The following is a 24860-nucleotide window of genomic DNA, read 5'->3' as shown; positions in this document are numbered from 1 at the left end:
AACCTTTCCCCCCATTCTGTAAAAATTTCTGTACTCTGCCTCTTACCCCAAAATTAAAATTGAAGTGCAAAACCTAATATTGGCCTTCTGGACTTGACATTCTGTCCAGGGATTGTTTTCTTGATAGTTTTACTCTACTATTTCTTACTGCATTTTCATCCTGTTTAATTCATACATTCACGCCTTTTTCCTCATTTAATTCCTTCTGTCTTGTCCATTTATTCTGTTTCTCCTTTGCTTTCTTGCAGACCTATTTAATACCAGCTATCTGAATTTTTCTCAGCTCTGAAAGTTTATTGACTTGAAACAAAACTTCCTGTCTCCATAAATGCTGATTGGTGTGAGGTTTCCCAATGTATTCTCTTTTCATGATGTTTTGTTTTAGATATTTTATAATCTATCCAGAAAGGCATTACTTAAATATTCCCTTATTTCTTTGCAGGCTCAGATTGTACTATTGGGAATTCTGCTCATAGCCATTATTAATTTCACTGTGGGAACTTTCATCCCAGCTAATGACAAAAGGGCAAAAGGATTTTTTAATTATCATGGTAGGTAAATGAAAAGGATTGTTTGTTTTATTGCTGGTGGTTCTAGAGTCACAGTCTTTATCTTTGGTGTATATTTTATCAAGTTATTTTATTCCAATTATATAAAAAAAACTGACTTGAATTCAATGAATTGCGAACCTGTGGGCTAATATGTGTACTCTTTAGCAACTTCCTTTGTGATTTGTCCACAAGTCTATCCGTATTTGTTGATGACGGCCAGCAGCAATAAAGTAGGCAGCTCTCCTGTGATTCGCACATATTTTCTTGCAGCAGACAAGTTCATTAACAAATAAGAGCAGGGATCCTCTGCAAATTTACCTCTTGTGTCTCTTTTGAATCCCTCTCCTTTCATCTTGTACCTATGCCCTTTAGTTTTTGGATTCCTCAACCCAATTTATCCATACCCCTTATGATTTTATAAACTTGTCTTGTTCTTGTCCATACTGCACCAACTGCCACCGCTGAGCTATAAACGTGCAGGAGCAATGCGTGGTTAAGTGCCTTACTCAGGAACACAACACGCTGCCTTCAAATCACTAGTCCAACACCTTAACCACTTGGCCACGCACCAACCCAAACTTGGAGGTCACCCCTCATTCTCCTATGCTTTAATGAATAAAGATCCAGCATAGAAAACCTCTCCCTTTAACTTGTATGCGCTAGTTGAAGCAGATGATAATGCAATGCCTTTTCGCTTTTGAAAGAAATTCCTCATACACAAGACAGCTGTTAATATGTAAAAGCTTATTGTTAAATTCTTCTTTTGTCCAAGTGTTTACAATTGTCTGAACAGTATATACCTTTCTAAACTCTTGTTACTTTCTCCCTATTCAGCCATTATTTGTGGACCCAGTTCACAATTTGTTGTCCAGTATTTTTTCCCCTCATCACTTTGGTACACTTGATTTTTACTGGGAAATGTGGAATTTTCCTGGGCTGAATATAAACGTAATACACATTCCTATTGGCACTTGTACCTTGTGCCTTCATCTAGCTTGATGAAAGGATGAAAAGATTTGCATCTATAGTGTCCTTCAGACCTCTGGGACAAGCCAACATAATCATGTCCTCAGTACAGCGTGCAAAAATCTGTTGGCATAGTGTACAAAGGAATGTCTAATAACTGAAGAATGTCTGATTTTAGTTGGCTTTGATAAAGGATGCTATACTGTTGCAGGATCTTTCAAAATATATGCTTTGGACAGCAGATAGATCCTGGTTTAATCATCTCAGCTGAAGACCTTATTGCATGCACTAGAGATCAACACATTTATTTTGGTAGATGAATATGAAAGAGATTTAAAACATTTTTCGATATTTTGTAGGTGTACCGAAGGAGTTTAGTCTTCCTGATGATGGTTTGAAATACTTAGTCTCATTGTTGATATAAATAGCCAAGCTTTTTATCTGATGCAGCCCATAAATGGAGTGATAGGTAATGAAAATTGTTCTCAATTTTCAATTCCTGAATAACAGCTATGGGGGGAAAGGATGCTTTCAGTTATGGTCCTTAGACCTACCTCTTCCAGTCTTTTGGCTTCAAACACCATTACTATCCAGGTCTCAATTTGAACTTCTGTTTCTCTTTTCTGTCTTTTTCAAGAAATTACTTTCAGTCACTTGCTCTCAGTAACTGCAATCTGATTTTATTTTCCTCCACATGGTGTAGTTGTTGGGAATCAACTGTTCAGAAAATAAACAAAACTGAATGAACTTTTACAGCAATTGACCCTTATGTTTTCAGTTTGATGTGAAGTGAGCCACAAACTAAACAAGCTCAGTGCTTACAATATCTAGTTAATTCACTTTTAAAAAAAACAAATGCACAAGAGAACAAATTCCAGACACAATTTCCTAAGGAAAATTAATTAGCTCTTGGAACCTGGTAGGATTAGAGTTAATAGTATTTTTTTTTTAACCTCTCCTATTCATGTAGACATTTTCTTCTTGTCCAATGATTAGCATATCATTCACACATGTCTAGTGACACACCCAATTTTGTAAAATCTTAGCTTATAGAAGCAAGAATATTTTGGAGTTTTTTTAATTGAAAAACCAGTTAAAAAGAAAGTTTAGCAGCCATATTAAGAAATCAAAAGTAAACTTTTCTGCCCAAATAGGGCACAGAAAAGTTAAAACCAACCAATTCACAGCCTCCGATCAACGGAGAAAATTAAAAAAAAAAGGCAATTAAGATGTTGAAGATGAAAGTTGATCCAGATAACTCTGGGCATCCGATGGAGAATCAAAAAAACGAAGGGCTCCATCTAACATGCGAATCCTTAGACGTGCAGGGTCCCAGATTGGTTTACTGAAATCTTCCACGAATCGGAATTTAAGATCCGAAAAATCAATGAAACCTTTAGATCGAGCGAATCGAAACAATCTCTCCTTGTCTTGAAAGTAATGAAAACGTAAAATAACATGCCTAGGTCTATCTGACCTAGACGAGTATGATGGGATTCTGTGAACACGATCCAGTAGCGGTGGTTGGTCAGGAAATACAGTAGGGAATGCATCTTTTAAAAGTTGAGAGAAATATTTCATGGGGTTGTTAGCTTCAACGGCTTCTCTCACGCCGATCATTCGTAAATTCTGCCGTCGCATTCTAGATTCCAAGTCAGAGTTTTTAAAAGTCAAAAAGTCAAGTTTCTTCTTCATTACATTAATTGTTTCTTCGATTTTCCCCATCTTAAGCTCACTTTGTTGCGCGAATTTTTGAAGATCAGATATAGCCGACTGATGTTCCGCAATACATGTTTGCATCTTATCAATTAAATCGGCAATTTTCTGGAAATTAGTTGAGATTTCCGCATGAATCAGGTCTTTAACAAAGCCTGCAATTTCCGTACGAATCATCTCCCTAACAGAGGTTGAAATTTCCCTCTGAATTAACTCCGATATCGCTTTCAAAGTCACCGGTGATTCAGTCGGAGGGAGATCCGTAGCTTTCGGTTTAGCCGAAGGTTTACCATCTTTGCCGTTTTTCCCGTTCTTAGACATAGCAGATCTAAGTATCATCCAATTGTCAGAGAATTCAGTTTAATTCAAAGTATTGTAAAAATTGATGCCTTAATGGTTAATTAAAGTATAGCTGACCATAGAGAAAAAAAACTCAGAGGTAATGGAGCGAGTCAAGAATGCGACTTCACTCCATGAGCGCTACCGGAATTATTGCATTATTGCACTAAGTTACTAATGTTGGTATTTCAGGTGAAATATTTTCAGAGAACTTTGGACCAGATTTTCGTGATGGAGAAGGTTTCTTTTCAGTCTTTGCTATTTTCTTCCCTGCTGCCACTGGTATTCTTGCTGGAGCAAACATCTCTGGTGATCTTGCAGTAAGTGTTTATTTATTAGTTCAGCTGCCTTTCTGATTTCTGAAGCAATTCTGATTTCACTTTACTCTGCTGTCAGAATTTAGTATTGTGTAAAAAGTAACTGGATATTAGGGAATGTTATTATACTGCTAAAGTATTACTTTTTCAAGATATTCCGTCATTGTTCAGGAGTTTTTACATTGCATTATTATTGCAGATGTACTTGGGTACATCTAATTCTTTTAAAGTGTCTCCTTTTTCTCTAAAGTGTTTTGAAATTACCAATTTAGTACTCTAAGCTTATTAAAATATATAAATCCTGTACACGCTGTTTTTAGTTGCAACAAAGTTCATGGTAATCTTGATCTCGTAGCCTTGTCACCCTTCAAGGAATAGTGATACTTTTTTGGTGCTATTCTCAACTACAAAGTCAAGATTAATAGTCTTTGGAGAAAATGCACATTTACCAGTTCCCATTTTCTAAACTACTGGGTGGTTTGAACAATGCAGATGCAGGGTCAATTTGAGTTGTGGCTTTAAAATGGCCTTGGTTTCTACATTGCTATCCTTTTGAAAAAGCAATACTATAAATTTAAAAATTAAGATACATAAGCTGCAAGGTATAAAAGTTATTCATGCTATTTTTTTACATTTTTAAATAGGATCCACAGTCAGCCATACCTAAAGGTACACTCTTGGCTATTTTAATTACCACATTGGTCTATGCAGGAGCGGCTGTTGCTGCAGGTAAAGTATTATCTTGTGTAATGCTTATACCCAAATAAGGTATTACAATTAAGGATATTTCATTAAATTTGCAATGTTTCATATTGTTTGTCTTTAAAAATTTAATAAAAACAATTTTATTATGATGCCATGATCTTGAGTAAAGAAAGGTTGGAGTGTTGCAGAAAAATTCTAGTTAAGATCTGTTTAGGGTGTCACGTACCCTGTGACGGGGATTAAGAAACCAGCAGAAATAGAAAACACTTTGGAGTCCAGTATTGCTATGAACTACGAATATTTATTAGTAACTACGCAATACAGTAATATCAATGTAAATAAATCAAATGGGTTAGCAATGATTATATATAAAAGTAAGTGTGGAATTAGATATATGAAAAACCAAGCTTCTTTAAGTGTAGGGGTAAAAAGATACAGTCTTATGATGTTGATTAAAGTTCAGTTCAGTTCGTGGTATGTAGTTGAATAGTGATGGGGAGAGAGAGAGAGAGAGAGAGTTGAGTCTTCAAGTGGGCTGATGCCGTCGATCTTCTCGTTGTCCTTCGAAATCCTTTACAAGTCACCGACTGTGACTTTAACCCGGGGGACCGGTCTTCTGTGGTGGAGCTATCATCCCGGCGAGGGTGGACACATAGACAACTCCCCACCAGTCAACCCCTTCTTCACCGCTGGAATAGCAATTTGGATCGATCCGCCTGATCGATCCTCCAAAACCCACTTTCTCTGCAGGCACAACAATGCTCATTCAGTGTCCAGAACATGTGTCTGAGGTCTGTACCATCTGACCTCCCATTTATTTCACCAGGCTGAGCATCACCTGTCACTCAAAGAGTCCCTCCTTCCTTTGTCTGCAAAGAAATGCACAAGCAGGCAACAAGTCCTTGAAGAAATATCAACAACCTGCTGAAAATCATAACATCGAGTGTCCATTAAATAACACTGCCTTCGGTCACCATAGCAACTTACGAGCTGCTCGGTGCTGTCTCCAACTCCAAACTCAGTAAAAATCCAAAGTTACTTCCAATGCCTTAAAGTGACAGTCCAACCGTTAATCTTCGTCTCTCTCTCTCTCTCCTTTTCAAAAGCAACATATCTGTGGTAAACAAAACTCTCTCTGTCTCTCTTCAAACAGTTAATAGGGGCACGCCTGGATCCCCTCACACTCCCCTTCCTCAGGGAAAAAAAAATTGTCGAAGACGATTTTTTTAATAATGTCAATCACAGTGTTTTAAACAATACAGGGAAAAAACATAAGATGACAAAGCAAAAATGGTTACAGTTTTCAACTTAATATCTGGATAACTAATCAGCTATAACATTGTCAGTACCTTTCACATGTTTGATTTTTAAGTCACCTTCCTGCAATACTAGACTCCAATTTAACAACCTCCTATTCTTATCCTTCATCTTAGTTAGAAACATCAACGGATTATAACCCATGTAAACCACAAGTCGTCTCTGAGCAACAGAAAGGTTTTGAGGTCTCTGATCATAGGCCTCAAAATGTTGTAAAGCCAGAATAAATGCTAGTAATTCCTTTTCAACAGTTGAATAACTTTTCTGGTGTACATTAAAGTTCTTTGAGAAATAAGCTACTGGATGTTCCATGTCATCCACTCCCTTCTGTAACAGTACAGCCCCAGCAGCTTCATCACCAAAACCTGTTGTTATAGAAAATGGCTTTGAAAAGTCAGGTGCTTTGAGCACAGAATGGTTTCCAGACGTTCAAATGCCTCCATTCAAATCTTTCACTCTTCCCTAGGAGTTTTGTTAGGGGGAAAGCCATGTCAGCAAAGTTCTTACAAAACTTACGATAATACCCAACCATTTCTAAAACCCTTCTTAAAGCTTTCTTGTCGGTCAGAACAGGAACTTCAGCAATCGCTTGAACCTTGACCTGTACAGAAGCCAGTTGGCCTTGGCCCACCACATAACCCAGATACGTGACTGTGGCATGGCCAAACTCACTTTTAGCAGGGTTCACCGTAAGACTGGCCTTGGAAGGTCTGTCAAACCATACAGCCACAATATGCTCTTCCCACATGTCATTCCAGACCACTAGGTCATTGATATGAGCTCCTGTGCTTCCTAACGCTCCAATCACCAAATTGATCATTCTTTGAAATGGTTCTAGCGGATTTTTCATCCCGAAGTGTAAAACATTGTATTCATACAGTCTAGACGGTGTCACAAATGCTGATATCTCTTTAACCCTCTCTGTTAAAGGGACACCCCGGTATCCTTTTAACAAGTCAATCTTAATAAGGTATTTAGCCTTCCCCACTCTATCAATACAGTCATCCATTCTCTTTCTTTGTTCTTTCCTATTTCTAATTTCTTCTTCAATCATTTTACTTTCCTCAAAGTTCACTCTGTGAAGATGCCATTTCATAGGCTGGGCTAAATTCATAATGATGTGATGCACTGCACCTTTGCACCATTTCAAAACACCAATTAGGCCTTTTACTTGTTTTTTCGGTTTTGGATCTAACTGGTGGACCTTATCAGCAGTATTTTCTGAAACAATGGAATTCTGACACCTTGGTGCATCTAGATTCAGTGGGCAAACATGCCTTTCCATTCCATTATCAGATTTCACGATTCCATTTTGTTCTACAACCATTCTCCCAGCTGCAATTCTAGTAAATAAGTGTCTTATTTTGACTCGACCATTTTGTAAACTTTCCTTAGCAAAGTCACAAAGCCTACTACATCCCTTCCAGAGTTCTCTGAGGGGTCAAAGATCCTTTTGGCCTGTAACTGAATACAGGTTCCAACAAATTACCCTTCACTGCCTTCTGAATCGAATCTCCAACAATAAATAAGAAGAGGGGAACCTCCTCGTTCCCATTTTCCTCATTTCTCACACAATGATGTCTACCTAAAGGCATACTGTAAGCCATGTTTAAAATTTCAGCCCTGTAACCTTCCAGAACCACCACGTAACTTGCAGGCACTGTGGCTGGTCTCCACCTCCTCATCAACACCCCATCTTTAAGGTAATATCCTACTGACTCTCTCTGAACCTCCTCTCCTGTGAGAGCTCTCTCTCTTAAAGCCACCATTCCAGAATCCTGCTTCTGTTCCTCGATACATTCCTTTCTCAACAAAGACGAACCTTTCTTATACACCTTACCCTTATCAATTGTACTACCCTCTAAGTCCTGCTGAAATCTGGAAGGTAGAAAAGTCTGTGACACATCATTATAATTTAAACCTTTGGTTTTTCTGTCATAGGTCTCAATAGCAACTTTTCTCATCAGCTGAATTGCTGAAACACTCTTACCTTGGAGAGCTGTCAACATGCCTCCATGGTTTATTAAACTCAGTACCATCATCAGGCTGATCAGAATCATGTATACATTATGAAAGAGACCAAACAAACTACCCATCTGATTACGACCTATACTTCGACTTGTATCCATAGCAACTTTCACTCCAAAACTACCACAATTCTTCCTCCTCTCCATAATATTACTCTGAATAACAGCATGATCTTCTCAGGTGCTTACTTCCAAATGTACAAACAAAATCCAACAAACTAGCGCATCCTGCCTCAGCAGGCCTTTGTCCTGCTAGCAGAGTCAAAAGTCGCGCAACCAATCCAACCTTCTCCATCACTTTATCCAAAAGTCCAGGAACAGCACTTTTCCCATTACTTACAGCGACATTGACCTCGCCAGCTTTTAAAACACGGTCTACTACAAATGACTAAGAATCCTCACATTCCACTGGTACCAAGGTTAACCCCTTACTCTCTGAACCAAGTCCATCTGACACAAAAGGACTGCATCCCTTTCAACCAAGTCAGACACCTCAGACCTTAACTGAGTTTCAACACAAGGTTCAGTACCCTGTGAACTCACAGGTTCTTCAACAACCTGAACACATTCAATTGGAACAACTGCTTCTTCTGGGCTGTCATCACTTGTCCCAGTTTCAAATTCAGGGTCATCTCGAACCTCCCAGCTATTCTCTGGCCAACTCCTTTCTGGAGTAAACTCAACCTCGTGGGTTAAAACTTCTTCATCTGCTTTCTTATCAAACCCCTTCAGGGTAGGGGCATCCTCTGCCACTGAGTATGCCCTTACCTCATCAGGAACACAACTTTTAAATTCATCACACGAAACTAGCCCTTCCGAACTGTAAAAATCATCAGGGTCCGACACTAAACCTCTTGGCTGCAACCTCTCCCTTTTAAACTATCTCTGCCTTTCTGCCACGTGATCTTCATGTTGCCATTTCTCCCTTTCGAGCTGTCTCTGTCTTTCTGCTTCTCTCTGTTTCTCTGTCTTTCTGGCCTCTCTCTCGAGCTGTTTTAATCTCAATTCATGCTCCCTTAATATTTCCAACAGAAGCTGAAACTCGTCCTCAGTAGGCTCACCTTCCACGAACAACTAACACCCCTTCATCAAATATTCCCTTATCTTTATAATATTCAACTATTTTCCTTTGAATTTCTACCTTACTCACACCCTTCCTTACCTCAATTCTCAATTCTTTAGCAATGTCCCGCAACTCATACTTTCTAGCTAACTTCAAAGTCACCAGGTCTGGTGATTTCAGAAAGTCTCTGACATCCATTTCTGCTGTTTTTCCACACAACCAAATCAAAAGGGATTTACCCCAATCAATTCAAACCAGCCTCCCGACCAATTTGTTCATATCCTGGACGAGCCCCCAATTAATGTCACGTACCCCGTGATGGGGATTAAGAAACCAGCAGAAATAGAAAACACTTTAGAGTCCAGTATTGCTATAAACTACTAATATTTATTAGTAACTACACAATACAGTAATATCAATGTAAATAAATCAAACAGGTTAGCAATGATTATATATAAAAGTAAGTGTGGAATTAAATATATGAAAAACCAAGCTTCTTTAAGTGTAGGGGTAAAAAGATACAGTCTTACGATTTTGAGTAAAGTTCAGTTTGTGGTATGTAGTTGAATAGTGATGGGGGGAGAGAGAGAGAGAGAGAGAGAGTTGAATCTTCAGGTGAGCTGATGCCGTTGATCTTCTCGTCATCCTTTGAAATCCTTTACAAGTCACCAACTGTGACTTTAACCAGGGGGGACTGGTCTTCTGTGGTGGAGCTATCACCCAGGCGAGGGTGGACACATAGACAACTCCCCACCAGTCAACCCCTTCTTCACCGCTGGAATAGCAATTTGGATCGATCCGCCTGATCGATCCTCCAAAACCCTCTTTCCCTGCGGGCACAACAATGCTCATTCAGTGTCCAGAACATGTGTCTGAGTTCTGTATCATCTGACCTCCCATTTATTTCACCAGGCTGAGCATCACCTGTCATTCAAAGAGTCCCTCCTTCCTTTGTCTGCAAAGAAATGCACAAGCAGGCAACAAGTCCTTGAAGAAATATCAACAACCTGCTGAAAATCGTAACATCGAGTGTCCATTAAATAACGCCGCCTTCGGTCACCATAGCAACTTACGAGCCGCTCGGTGCTGTCTCCAACTCCAAACTCAGTAAAAATCCAAAGTTACTTCCAGTGCCTTAAAGTGACAGTCCAACCGTTAATCTTCGTCTCTCTCTCTCTCTCCTTTTCAAAAGCAACATATCTGTGGTAAACAAAACTCTCTCTGTCTCTCTTCAAACAGTTAATAGGGGCACGCCTGGATTCCCTCACAAAGGACTTAACTTTTTCCTATAGATATTTCTGCAAGATTTCTGCCTCTTTTTATTAACATGAAATTGTCTGGTTTCATATTAGTGATACAATGGATAGGTTGATTAGTGTCAGATTGGTGTAACTTCATTTGCTTTCTCTGATAATCATTCTCGAAAGCAGTGTTCACCTGGTTACTGATTTTTTTAATATTTAAGCTTGATTATTAGCAGCTTTGTAGTGAATAATATCATAAATGCATGCTTTTTAATAGTGTAAAAACTAGGAAGTGACTTAGTCAGTGTAGTATTTTTAAATAAATTGGCTGAAGTGAAAAATAGACAAATATCTGTTGTTGTGACCTATTCCCAAGACCTTTTGTATACACCCTCATGAGGGAATAAACATGTGTCATTGAGAAAAATCTCAAAATATTCTGGTGAGATTGATGTTAATTAACTCCTGCTGGAACTCTCCACATTTCTTAATAGTAGCACTTTGTAAATGATTAGTTTATTGAAACAGTGAAGCCTTGATTAATAAACAAGATGATGTAACCGCCAAAGCTATATGAAGTTGAGCATAGATCAGCAGAATTTGCATGTGAAATTCGTCTGTATAGGAAATAACATCTTACAAAATAACAATTTTAAAAAAAGAGAGAATGGTACATTTCTGGGACATCCCAGTCCTGTATCACGTTATTTAGTTGGTGACCTCACTGGAAGGATTGTCAGACTATGATCTGAAGTACCTTTGAACCTTGTTTATTTATTCATTATTAGTTATGAAACTGAGAGGATTGAAATGTTATTGTGAAAGTAGGCCTGTTTTGGGAATGCTGTAAAATTAATTTATTATGTAAGCTGTTTCATCTTGGAAGATTCAATGGTGGTTTAGCTTTAGTTAACTAACAATTCTTCAAAATAAGTCAAGCTTGGGTACATATTTCAGCAATTAAAATGGGATTTAATTGTTAAACTTTCAGCAACTTTTATTTGGAGTTATTAGTAATAATTTGGTCAAAAATCTATTTGCTAGTCTGGATGGTGTGTTTGAAAGCCACATTGTTTACTTAATCACAATCTAAAGAAACATCTGATCATTGAACTTTAAATGACATACGACATTATTTAAGGCTATTTAATGAAAAGTTAATGGGCCTTGGTATTCAATTGATTAAGCATGAATGATGCTCGGACAATTTTAAAACTATTCTTTCAAGTTTCGTGCACTTTTATTTACAAATGGAACATCAATCATTTTGAGTTCTTTCTGTGAACTTAATGAAGCAATTTGTTTGGGTTATTCGGCTGCAATTTTTCTTTCAGTACTGCAGAAACTAACATTTCTGGTGAAGACATGTTTCATTGTACCTTCTGTTGTACTTTACACTATAATCTTCTAGCTATATCAGCATGTCTCTGAAGAAGTGAAGCAGAGAAAGGTGCCAGCATTTGGGTAATTCATCATGCTGTACAAACCAATGCATATTTTGTAACACCAAATCTGAGGACACTAAAACTGATCAGCAGGTTGGATAGTGTCCAGGTAGAGAGAGATTGACTCAACATTTTAGGGGCAGCTTTCCTTCATTGAAACTGGGGATACAATTGGGGTGCGAAAAAAGGTAGGGTTGTAGAGCAGGGGTCCCCAACATTTTTTGCACTGAGGACCGGTTTAATATTGACCACCTTGCGGACTGGCCGACCAGGTGGGGGTTGGGGGGGTAGGGTTACCAATGGACAAGAGTAGCAGTCAAATGCGTTGTTTACCCCGAGAAAGACTACAATGAAATAGAAATATAGAAAATAGAAGATGGTACCGCCTGCTGTACCTGCATGCCCACTTTCAATGACTGGTGTATAATGACACCCAGGTCTCGTTGCACCTCCCCTTTTCCTAATCGGCCACCATTCAGATAATAATCTGTTTTCCTATTTTTGCCACCAAAGTGGATAACTTCACATTTATCCACATTAAATTGCATCTGCCATGAGTTTGCCCACTCACCCAACCTATCCAAGTCACCCTGCATCCTCTTAGCATCCTCCTCACTGCTAACACTGCCACCCAGCTTCGTGTCATCCGCAAACTCGGAGATGCTGCATTTAATTCCCTCATCCAAGTCATTAATATATATTGTAAACAACTGGGGTCCCAGCACTGAGCCTTGCGGTACCCCACTAGTCACCGCCTGCCATTCTGAAAAGGTCCCGTTTATTCCCACTCTTTGCTTCCTGTCTGCTAACCAATTCTCCACCCACACCAATACCTTACCCCCAATACCGTGTGCTTTAAGTTTGCACACTAATCTCCTGTGTGGGACCTTGTCAAAAGCCTTTTGAAAATCCAAATATACCACATCCACTGGTTCTCCCCTATCCACTCTACTAGTTAGATCCTCAAAAAATTCTATGAGATTCGTCAGACATGATTTTCCTTTCACAAATCCATGCTGACTTTGTTCCATCATTTCACCGCTTTCCAAATGTGCTGTTATCACATCCTTGATAACTGACTCCAGCAGTTTCCCCACCACCGACGTTAGGCTAACCGGTCTATAATTCCCTGGTTTCTCTCTCCCTCCTTTTTTAAAAAGTGGAGTTACGTTAGCCACCCTCCAATCCTCAGGAACTAGTCCAGAATCTAACGAGTTTTGAAAAATTATCACTAATGCATCCACTATTTCTTGGGCTACTTCCTTAAGCACTCTAGGATGCAGACCATCTGGCCCTGGGGATTTATCTGCCTTCAGTCCCTTCAATTTACCTAACACCACTTCCCTACTAACATGTATTTCGCTCAGTTCCGCCATCTCACTGGACCCTCTGTCCTCTACTATTTCTGGAAGATTATTTATGTCCTCCTTAGTAAAGACAGAACCAAAGTAATTATTCAATTGGTCTGCCATGTCCTTGCTCCCCATAATCAATTCACCTGTTTCTGTCTGCAGGGGACCTACATTTGTCTTTACCAGTCTTTTCCTTTTTACATATCTATAAAAGCTTTTACTGTCCATTTTTATGTTCCCTGCCAGTTTTCTCTCATAATCTTTTTTCCCCTTCCTAATTAAGCCCTTTGTCCTCCTCTGCTGAACTCTGAATTTCTCCCAGTCCTCAGGTGAGCCACTTTCTCTGGCTAATTTGTATGGATCTTCTTTGGAATTGATACTATCCCTAATTTCTCTTGTCAGCCACGGGTGCACTACCTTCCTTGATTTATTCTTTTGCCAAACTGGGATGAACAATTGTTGTAGTTCATCCATGCAACCTTTAAATGCTTGCCATTGCATATCCACCGTCAATCCTTTGAGTGTCATTTGCCAGTCTATCTTAGCTAATTCACGTCTCATACCTTCAAAGTTACCCCTCTTTAAGTTCAGAACCTTTGTTTCTGAATTAACAATGACCATGAAGCCTTGCGCGGGCATCATTGCGCATGCGTGTAAGTGCCGATTTTTTTCTACAAATCGTTTTTGGCGATTCTGTTCGGGGGGGGGTAGTGTTAATCACGACCGGATATAGGTGGTAAGTGGCTAATACACTCAATTTCGTTTCTAAAAGGGTTTATCTAAGGAATTTAATATTAAACACACAGCGCATATTTTTCCCACATGAATATAGTGATAAGTCAATTTTCAGGGGAGGACAGGGGAGCTTGAATTAAGTGTTGAACTAACTTCCAGTAGAAGTGGTAGAGGCAGGTTCGATGTTATCATTTAAAGAAAAATTGGATAGGTATATGGACAGGAAAGGAATGGAGGGTTATGGGCTGAGTGCAGTTTGGTGGGACTAGGTGAGAGCAGCGTTCGGCATGGCCTAGAAGGGCAGAGATGGCCTGTTTCCGTGCTGTAATTGTTATATGGTTATATAAGTCACTTATAAGTCAATGGCATCATAACATTTTAAGTAACGTTTGGATATTAAACACAAAGCACATATTTTCCCCGTGTGAACATATAAAATCATTGCAACACACCAATATCGCTGAATCAGTGGGAGCCCTGGACTTGTTTCCCTGCAACAACATGGTGATGGGAGACAGTGATACTCGAAGGGGTTCCTTATGTCCAGTCTATTCTGCAATTTAGTTTTCGTTGCATTCGTTGCAGAGATATGTTGGAAATGGAAGCAACGTTTTCATTGCTTTCGTGGCTATCTGAGGATATTCAGCCTTGACTTTGATCCAGAATGCCGGCAGAGATGTTATGTCAAACATACTTTTCAGCCCGCCGTCATTTGCAAGCTCGAGGAGTTGATCTCCTTCCCGCGCTGACATGGATGATGCGCGGGTAATGACCTTGCGTGCGTTCAAACTCAACAATGGCCGTGACAGGGAATGAGGAAAGGTGCAGCTGACTCATATCACCAAATCATACCGTTTCCTTGCGGCCCGGTCGCACATGCTTTGCTGTCCGGTGGTTGGGGACCGCTGGTGTAGAGAATAGAGAGAATGCAAATGGGTGATGACCAAAGGTACCAAGTTAAGATTAGTTATTAATAGAAAAGACAAGAAATAAATGAATACATTGAAAATAAAATGCAGCAAAACCTGCATTATAGGGGTTTCTTCTTAAAGACCATATGATTTTCCGTAATGTGAATCATTAACAATTGACCTTTTCCTTTGTATTTTGTGTTTAAATATTTTTCCTCGCATATTTTCATTCCCCATCTCAATTTGATTCATATTGGTAAAGGTGAATTTCTGTAACCTGTGTTGCCATAAAGTTTGGGGTACACTATTTAGAATTATCTGCAGGGTGGAGGGGAGAAGTTTGAATACCTGACATCATTAAGATTGGTATCAAGTCTCCAGAGTTGCTGTATGCCCAAATGGAAAATGAGGTGCTGTTCCCCAATCATATTTTGGGCAAAGTTCTAACAATGTAGGAGGCACAAGTGGAAGAGTTATTGATGGGTAACAAGAAGCTTTTTCTGCAAAGTATTCTACAAAGTGGTCATCCACTCACATTTGGTTTCTCCATGAGTGCTGAATGCCTACTCTAAATCGGAAAAGGTGCAAGTAAATTGCTGCTTCACTCGGGGGAAAAACTTGGGATTTCTAGATTGTAGGAGAGAATTAATAAAAGGTTTGCTATTGTGAAGAACATGCCCTGAAAAGGAGATTGGTTGAAATTAATTGGAGAGTTAGAAACAAATGGCCCTTTTAGAATGGTATCTATTCTGATGATATAACTTTTCATATCAGTGCTTTTTTGAAATGATTTGTGTTTTCCTTAACCTTGGCTCCCTCCCAACCCCAGTATAGTGATGTGTGTATCCATTGTATTGTCCCCTTTCCTGCATTTCTCTTCCCCTTTTCTCCCAGCTAACTTGAACAACTACAAGGCTCTTTATCCTAGCTTTCCAGTTCACCAGTCTCCACATTCAATATCCATATTTGCACTTCCAAATCGATTCAACTGCCAAGCACTTCTTGCTCTTGCTCCGCTTCCCCTTTTAGCATTCCAGGATTCCCTCTATCTCCTAACCAGATTCTGCTGTGTGACATTTTCTTTTACAATTGCAGGAGAGACAACAACTGCCCATTTACAGATCCCGATAACCAGGAACCCAAGCTGCTCTTCCAAATCAGGCATCGATTTTCTGCTGGATAGGAAAATTCCAATGTAAATCAGTGTTCTGCACGGCAGTTTTCACCATTTTATTTGCAAGAATGATCATAAAGCTTCCTTTGGCTTTTAATTCTACTTTCTATTCCCACTCTGTCCTATTATTACTATGTAGCCCATTGTAAATTCAAGGAACACCATTTAGTCTTGTCCAGGAATGTTGCAACAATTAGGGCTCCAGTAATTCTAACAAATTCAACAACCTGTGTATTTTTTCTCTATATGGGTGTTGCTGGAAGCTCCTATTTCAATTAATAGCACTTTTTGTTTCATTTACTTTATCTCCAGTTGCCATTGTCAAGATAACCATTGCTTTGAACAATCTATTGTCTTAGATTTTCCCACTGTTCTCTCCATCCCTGTTCTACTTGTTTTCTTTCATTTTCATTTCTGATAAAGGGAACATGACCTGAAATGTTGAGGCTTCCTCTCTGTGGCTGCTACCGTACCTGATTTGTTGTTGGCATTTTGTTTATTTTCTGCATTTGCTTCAGTTACACCACATACTACTTTTTAATATCTTCTCAGGTGCTTGTATTGTGCGTGATGCTACTGGAAACTTGACCGATATGATCGCCCCTGGAACAGTGACTAACTGCTCGACTGCAGCTTGTAAATTGGGTTTCAATTTCTCCTACTGTGCCACAAATAAATGCACTTATGGTTTAATGAATAACTTCCAGGTGAGAAGAAAACCATCACTTAAATTTGTACTACCAATTTGTTAAGTAATTGCATATGATTAATATGCTTGTGGGCTCTTTGGCTATTTTCGGTAAGTATTAATGAATTATAATTAAAATGCATCAAATGGATTTTGAGAATATTTTATTGCTTTACTGTTGATTTTGGGTTTAATATTTGTCCCAGTGCTGCTGACCATTAAAGCATGTACTGTACAGGGAATATATTTATTCCAGACATGCAATCATCTCAATTTTTGATTTTTAAAAAAAAGAACAATAGAAGTATTTTTCTATGTAGAAATGTGTAAAGATTTAAAATTGATTAGTTGCAAAACAAGAGAGTAAATTAAAGCAAAAGAAGTTTATATAGTAGTAGTAGGAGCAAATCACTTTCAATACAGGTGTGCGTCGCTTAACGTCCACGATACGTTCTGTGAAATCGGATGTTTTGTGATTTGGGCGTTGTGTGAACACCATGTTATATACTTCGCAAACCTATATGGAGTACTGTAGTGTACCTGTATTGACTAAATAGCCAAGAACTTACACTAAAACTGTATACTGTACACTATAATACATACACACACTATAATTTATTTCATTTTAACCTTTTATGTGAACACTTTCTTAGCCTATATCACACACAATTTATCAAAGATACCTTACAATATACTTTATTGTCGCCAAATAATTGATACTGGAAAGTACAATCATCACAGCGATATTTGATTCTGTGTTTCCCGCTCCCTAGAGTACAAATCGATAGTAAATATTAAAAATATAAATTATCAATCATAAATAGAAAATGGAAAGTAAGGTAATGCAAAAAAAAACTGAGAGGCAGGTTCGGATATTTGGAGGGTCCAGCCCAGATCTGGGTCAGGATCCGTTCAGCAGTCTTATCACAGTTGGAAAGAAACTGTTCCCAAATCTGGCCGTACGAGTCTTCAAGCTCCTGAGCCTTCTCCCGGAGGGAAGAGGGACGAAAAGTGTGTTGGCTGGGTGGGTCATGTCCTTGATTATCCTGGCAGCACTGCTCTGACAGTGTGCGGTGTAAAGTGAATCCAAGGACGGAAGATTGGTTTGTGTGATGCGCTGGGCTGTGTTCACGATCTTCTGCAGCTTCTTCCGGTCTTGGACAGGGCAACTTCCATACCAGGTTGTGATACACCCTAGAAGAATGCTTTCTACAGTGCATCTATAAAAATTAGTGAGGGTTTTAGGGGACAGGCCAAATTTCTTTAGTTTTCTCAAGAGGTAAAGGCGCTGGTGGACCTTGGCAGTGGACTCTGCTTGGTTGGTCCAAGTCAGGTCATTTGTGATATTGACCCCGAGGAACTTAAAGCTTTTGATCTGTTCCACTTGCGCACCACTGATGTAAATTGGGTCGTGCGGTCCGCTACTCCTGAAGTCAACAATCAATTCCTTCATCTTGCTGACGTTGAAGGATAGGTTATTGTCTTCGCACCATGCCACCAGGTTCTTAATTTCCTCTCTGTACTCAAACTCATCATTACCCAAGATATGGCCTACAATTGTTGTGTCATCAGCAAACTTGTATATTGAATTTGATGGAAACTTGGCTACACAGTCATGGGTGTACAGTGAGTACAGCAGGGGACTGAGTACACAGCCTTGTGGGGCACCGGTGCTCAGGGTGATTGTAGAGGAGAGCTTGTCCCCTATTTTTACAGCCTGGGTCCTGATGATCAGGATCATCCACATCACTATTCTCAACTTCCTCATAGTGTTCCACTGGAAGAGTTTCAGGTCAAATAACTTGCATTTGGAAGCCATGATGCACTTTACAGTAATATTTCTGAAAGAAAATTAAACAGAGATAACGCTACTACACTCGAGACATGTGCTACGTGAGATTGGTTACACCCGCTACGTCACGTTCTCCAATTGGAACTATGGACGTATATGCGATCGGATGTTAAGCGGTGCACACCTGTATATCATTTGCTTCATTGTCATTACTCCTGATAGATCCTAATGATTGTACTTTGACTATCATACAGGAATTACTTCATTGACATCCAGTGACAGCAGCATACAATTTTGTGGCTAAATCCTCTTGTAAAACAAGTCCTAATTAGTCTTGCTTGGCTACAAAGCTGGATAGCACAGCAGCAGACTGAGGTTCAGGCTTAACTCCTGGTGGTGTCTTTGGAGATTTTGCACTTTCCTATGGCGGCGTGGATTTCCTCCAAGTATATTTGTTTCCTCCCACATACCAAAGACATGGGTCAGTAGGCTAATTATCCATTCTAAATTGCCCTAAATGATTGTGTGTGGGGGAGTGGTAGATTCTTAGTTTATTGTGGAAATTAGTGGCATTGATGTGAGAGGAGGTCACCATTTAGCATTTGTCAAGGAAGTATGAAGTAGCTGGAGGACTTTTTGTTCTGCTTAATACAGTCAGCCCTCCGTATCCGCGGGAGATTGGTTCCGGGACCCCCCGCGGATACCAAAATTCACGGATGCTCAAGTCCCTTATATAAAAGCCTAAGAGAGCTCATAAGGGTGTTCCGAAAAGCGAAAATGGTGTTCAGCGTTTGTTTTGCAGCAAGCCGTTATAGAGGCAGAGCGCACCCTAAGCAGCGAGAGTGCTTTATCTCGATTTATTTTGTGCATCGGTTAGCAAGATGTGTCCTAAAATATCAGAAAAGCCTAAGAGAGCTCATAAGGGTGTTATGCTTAGTGTAAAACTGGACGTAATTAAGCATTTCGATCGTCGTGAACGAAATAAAGACATTGTGCGTGTGTTGAACTTGCCTGCGTCCACCATTCGTACTGCGTACTTACCCACAGAGGGAAAGAATGTTGAAAGCTGCTGATGTATTGGTTCTGCTAGTAGCATATCATTCCTGCTTTTACTATATGTTAGTGTTATTTTAGGTTTTATGTGTTATTTGCTATGATTTGGTAGGTTATTTTTTGGGTCTGGGAACGCTCAAAAATTTTTCCCATATAACCCGAACGACACGTGAGGCGAACAAAGCTCAAACAACAAGGGCTGGAGCGAGAACTTCAGGGTTTTCCCGATCTGCGGATACGGAGGGCCGACTGTAATTGTCTGGAATTAATTAAATCTTGGCCTAGCTGCAGGAGAAAATGGAGTTTTTGGTGATCAGGTCTGTGTTGTAGTAATGCCAACAAAAAGAATACAGGATCAATCAATATTATTTATTAGTTCTGGCAGAGAGCCTTTGACCTGAAACATCAACTCTGTTTCTCTTCCCACAGTTGTGGACTGACCTGAGTATTTCCAGTATTTCATTATTTTAATTTCTAACATCTACATTTTTAATTTAAACTATTAACATGACTTATTTAAACCTTCCAATTTCAACTCTTCAAACTGGCAGGCTGACATTTCTTATGTGCTTGTTGAGAGAAATTTCATGCTTCTGATGTATTACAGATTTATTATTAGGTGAACAAATGAGATGTGGAAGTTGTTGGGTTAGGAAATTAAGCCAAAAGATGTCGGGCTCAGGGTTGCATTCTGGTTGGCATAATGATTCGGGACATATGCTAAGGCCTGCTCGGTGTGTTACACTCTTCCAGATGCTGTAGTTCCTTTCTCATTGTTTCCACTTGGTTATGACTGAAGCTACTGTCTCTCCATGCAGGCACTGAAGTGCACAGTGTAGCAGCTTGTTCGCCCCAGTTGGCCAAGGTGTATGTATGAGCCCTACATGTTATTGCTGAGTGGCTGTGCAGAACAAACTGATCTGCCAACCTGCCTAACTCCAGCCCTCCCAAGCTTTTGGCTTTGGCTCACTCTGTTACTGAACCATGCAGCACTTTAATAGATTGATTGTTGCAGGAGCACCAGCAGAACTCTGAACATTTGGCCACATTCCTACACAGTTACAGAAATAGTCTTATTAACAGAAATAGTCTTGTCATCTTGAGATAAAACTAAGGCATTTTAAAGAGTGATCTGCAATTATTGTGAAATAATAGTCCTACAGCATAGAAATTTGCTCCTTGTCAATAGCAATCTTTTTGCCCATCCTCCTTGCCCACAATGAGATCTTATTTTCTATGCCTTGTCTATTTGCGTCTGTGTCTAATGCCTCGTAACTGTGTCTGATTTCTTCAGCTTCTCTGGCAGTGCATTCCAGATATCAAACACTTCATATTAAAAATATCCTCTTTAAAATTCTGTCCTCTTACCTTAAATTTATGCCATCTGGCTTTTGAATTTTTACTCTACCTATGCACCTCATAATCTTAATACTTTTATCTTGTTATGCCTCAGCCTTCCTACACTCTAATCTCTGTCCATAATTACAGTTTTAATTTTCCCAACTTTTTTTTTGCTTTCAAGGCATAAGCAACAAATCACACTTGTTGCTTTCTGTAGCTCCTTGCACATTACGAATGCAATGAGCAAGATTTGTACCAAGCCACATGGAAATTATGCAGTAACTGGCCTGAGTCTAGGTCAAAGGGATCATCTTATAAACAGGTGAAGTTGTTTGAAGTGGGAATTCCAGAGCCTGCAGAATTGAACACTGTGAATTCTGGAAGATTGAAAACAATATCGTAGGATCTTGGATATCTGAGGGATCTGGAGCTGAAGGAAGTTGGAAGAAAAAGGTGAGGCCATGGAGAATTTTTTGGGGAAGAAAAGGAGAACAAGCTTTATAATTTTGGGGTTGCTTAATGCAGAATGATAGTATCTTGTGCTGGGATGAATATGGCTAAGAGTGAATAGTTACTGCAAAAGTTTCAATTTCAGATAGTTTGTCCTCTGATCAGTTTTAAAAGTTATTTTTGACATCAAACCTGTATATAAATAATTGTCATCAGTAAGTTATCAACTCAACTCTTGTAGATTACATACAATGCATTAGTAAGTACATTCCCATCTGTTAATGTTTGCACCTCTTTTGCTATCAAGTACATACAGTCTTCGGATTCTGTTGAGAAGCATGTCTCTATTTAGAAAACTGTGAGCACTCGAAGAGTCAGTAGTCAAGTGGCTTTCCTTCCCATTTTTTTATTGCTGGATAAAAGGTTTTGGATCTTGTGATACGCTGGTGACAACTGTCTTGCTTGTTCTCTGCATTGACCTTAATGTCATGATTCTAAAGTAAAAATAAACCACGTTCCTCCAAGTAATTATCAGCCATTTTTAAATATTTGTTGTGGTTTGAACCTTAAATGTAGTTCTCTTCAATTTACTATAACTTTTATTTAGCAGTGGTAACAAAACACAGCATGAGGAAATTGCCCCTATTAGCACTGGCTGAGAACAGACTTTTTTCACTCAAATTTCTGAAGATCCCTTTTCAATCATTAAGCTTCTCCTTTAAAGTATCCTTGGCATACTTTGAGGTTTGATTCATATGGTTATTATAGACATTAAGTTGTCTATTATCAGATAGTAGCATTCCTGGTTTCTGTATCGGTAAAAAATTCAGTTGGAACTTTATTTTACTTTATTCTAATTTGCTCAAGATAGTATATGTATCTGGAGGTTAAAAATGCTTTCTTTTCAATTCCAGAAGTGAGTTATTCTATCTTCCAGTTGCTGCTATATGCACAGTTATCTACTCTAACATGCCTATATCATGCCCTTGCATACATCTTTGAATGCTTTGGCTGTGTTTTATGGCAATCCATATTTACCTATGCTTACAAAAAAGACAATTAGTTTTCTCTGGTGCAGTAACAGTTATTGTGGATGGATTTTGCTAACCAGGTAGTATTACTTTATGCAAATGCTTCTTGTATGCAAAAACATTACTTCTGAATAAGCACGCTTCTCAATTGTTCATGGAAACAAATGTAGATAGAAAAAATGTTATGGGATGACATTGATCTGCAAGATTTAATAATTTGGCAATCCGGCATCGTCTTCCCAGGGACCGCTACCGCTGCCATTGCTCCCTGTTCTTCTACGCCAGAGATAAGATGTGTCTCCTCTGAAGGAGATCCAACCTGAGTGTGAGGTTCCATCGCTGCAGTAGGCCCTTTTTCCTTCCCATCTCGCGGCGACTTCACAAAAGGAGACTTCTTCTGTTGCAGTTTACGAGGCATATCATAAAATAGTCTTGAGAAGTTTATAAGTAGTTTTCACAAAGTATTTATTAACTTTGCTTTGTTTAAACGGTACTTTGCTGATTTTTTTACGGGAGAGCTAGATTTACACGTCTCAATCCTACGTCATCATGTGACGTCCCCCAGTGATATTAAACCTGATCCTGATTCAAACCACCTGTTTAAGTTTCCATGTGTTTGTTTTTTTTTTCTCACGTATTGATGGTTGGATGTTTTGGGGAATGTGATGTGTTTTATCTATGTTGACCTGTTTGGTTTTTAAAGTGAGACTCGGTGATTAAATGACAGCGTGGTTGATGTAAACTGCAGAACATGGATATTACTGCTAACACTATCTATAGTTGTGCTAAGAGAGTGGGGATGTGCCTGTAATGAGGGACGTTGCTAAGTACAGCACCAAGATTTTTGATGGAATAACACGAAGGAACACAGATGTTTTTGGAAGTGATGTGATTTGCACATGTGCTAATCCAAACATACAAATTCTGTTGAGCTTTTATGGTGCATTAAATGAATAGTGATCATTTGCTTGAAAGGATGCAGTTGTATGTAATGGTTACAAAATATTCCATAACCTGGCTGCTGGAATTAAATAAACTCTTGAGAGGCATGACCACTTATCAAAGAATATCCAGCCTCCAAACTACAGTACTCATTAGTTGGTAGAGTTGAGTTTCTGATCAGTGGTGTACCATCCCTATACCTTTCAAAACTGGAGAAGCAGATGGCATGATGGAAATTAATGATTATTATTTTCCAGTTTAAGTTCTGTTTTGAGTCAGAAAGTTATGAATTCAGGTTTCATGCCAGAAATTTGACATAAAATTCTGGAGTGTGTCAGTCCATGTGAGCTTTATTGCCTGTGGTACTACCTCTTCTCAAATAAATATATACTTTTGAGGATGGTTTGTAATGTCCTGATTGATAACACCTTGATCAATGTTACTAAAATAGATTATCTGATTCTTCGTCACTGTTTATTGGGAGGTTTGCATGTAGAAGTGGACTGCTACTCATCCAACTTTACACATGACGACCTTTCAGTAAGGGTTTGGTTGTAAAGCAGTTCAAAATGTTCTGAAAGGAACATGAGGAGCACAGCATAAATGTTTGTTTTGTTTGTGTTCCTGTATGTTGCCCAGTTCTAGCAGCAGGTGGGTACAAATTGTCTTAGTGAATTCTGAATGAAGCCAACGTTCAATCATTCCTTTCTATAGATGCTGGCTGATCTGCTGAGTTCCTCCAGCATTTTGAATGTGATAACTTCAAATTTTGTTAACTTGAATGCACACCCATCTGTTTTGTGTAGTATCTGAGTGACATTAGGGCTGAGGACTCTGGCAGTTATGTCTTAGGATAGAGATGACTGATCTGCAACAAACATAACCATGTGGCATGGTAGTGTAGCAGTTAGCTATTACAGTGCTAGTGACCTGGGCTCATTTCCTAAGATGTCTGTACATTTCCTCCCTCTGGCCGTGTGGGTTTCCTCTGGGTGCTCTGGTTTTCTCCCACATCCCAAAAGTGTGTGGGTTAGTAGGTTAATTGGTCACGTGGGTGTAATTGGCAGCACAGGCTAGTTGAGTCGGAAGGACCATTATCTTGTTGCGTATCTATATTGTTAAAAATATAACCTCCTTCCGTTGTACTTTTCTTATGGCATTTGTGCCATAAATATTTTCCTTTTGCTTGACATTAATTTTAGTTTCCTTTGTCCCACATACAACTCAATGCTATCTAATGTCATAGGCAGTAGCTCTTGCTCTGCTTTTGGAACTGACCTCAGAATAATGTCCTTGAACAGCCAGGTACAGTGGTGCTAGAAAGCTTGTGAACCCTGTAGAATTTTCTCTATTTCCGCATAAATATGATCTAAAATGTGATCAGGTTTTCACAAGTCCTAAAACTAGATAGAGAACCCAATTAAATAAATAACACAAAAAAGCATTATACTTGTTCATTTATTTATTGAGAAAAATGATCCAATATTACAAATATTTGCTGGAAAAGGTATGTGAACCTCCGGGGTAATGCCTTCTACAAAAGTCAGGTGTTCCAATCAATGAATTGAGATTGAGGGTGTGGGTCCTAGAGGTGCACTGCCCTATTTAAAAAAAAAGACGCAAAAAGTCCGGTTACTGACAGAGCTTGCTCTTCTCAAGAAAAATCTGTTTATGTGCACCATGCCTCGATCAAAACAACTT

The 24860-nt window shown here is 39.1% G+C and overlaps 1 protein-coding gene across 1 annotated transcript in view; it reads left to right on the top strand.

Annotated features, from left to right (window-relative positions):
• slc12a2 (solute carrier family 12 member 2) overlaps nucleotides 1-24860 on the top strand; it is a 207767-nt gene that overhangs the window by 113695 nt on the left and 69212 nt on the right. The window contains exons 7-10 of the mRNA XM_063068955.1: nucleotides 443-551; nucleotides 3765-3892; nucleotides 4534-4618; nucleotides 16415-16569. Coding sequence (XP_062925025.1) covers nucleotides 443-551; nucleotides 3765-3892; nucleotides 4534-4618; nucleotides 16415-16569 — 477 coding nt within the window. The remainder of the gene's footprint in view (nucleotides 1-442; nucleotides 552-3764; nucleotides 3893-4533; nucleotides 4619-16414; nucleotides 16570-24860) is intronic.

This window comes from Mobula hypostoma, chromosome 16 (assembly GCF_963921235.1).
Source record: "Mobula hypostoma chromosome 16, sMobHyp1.1, whole genome shotgun sequence".
NCBI classification, from domain to species: domain Eukaryota; kingdom Metazoa; phylum Chordata; class Chondrichthyes; order Myliobatiformes; family Myliobatidae; genus Mobula; species Mobula hypostoma.
This window is presented reverse-complemented; position numbering and strand designations above follow the sequence as displayed.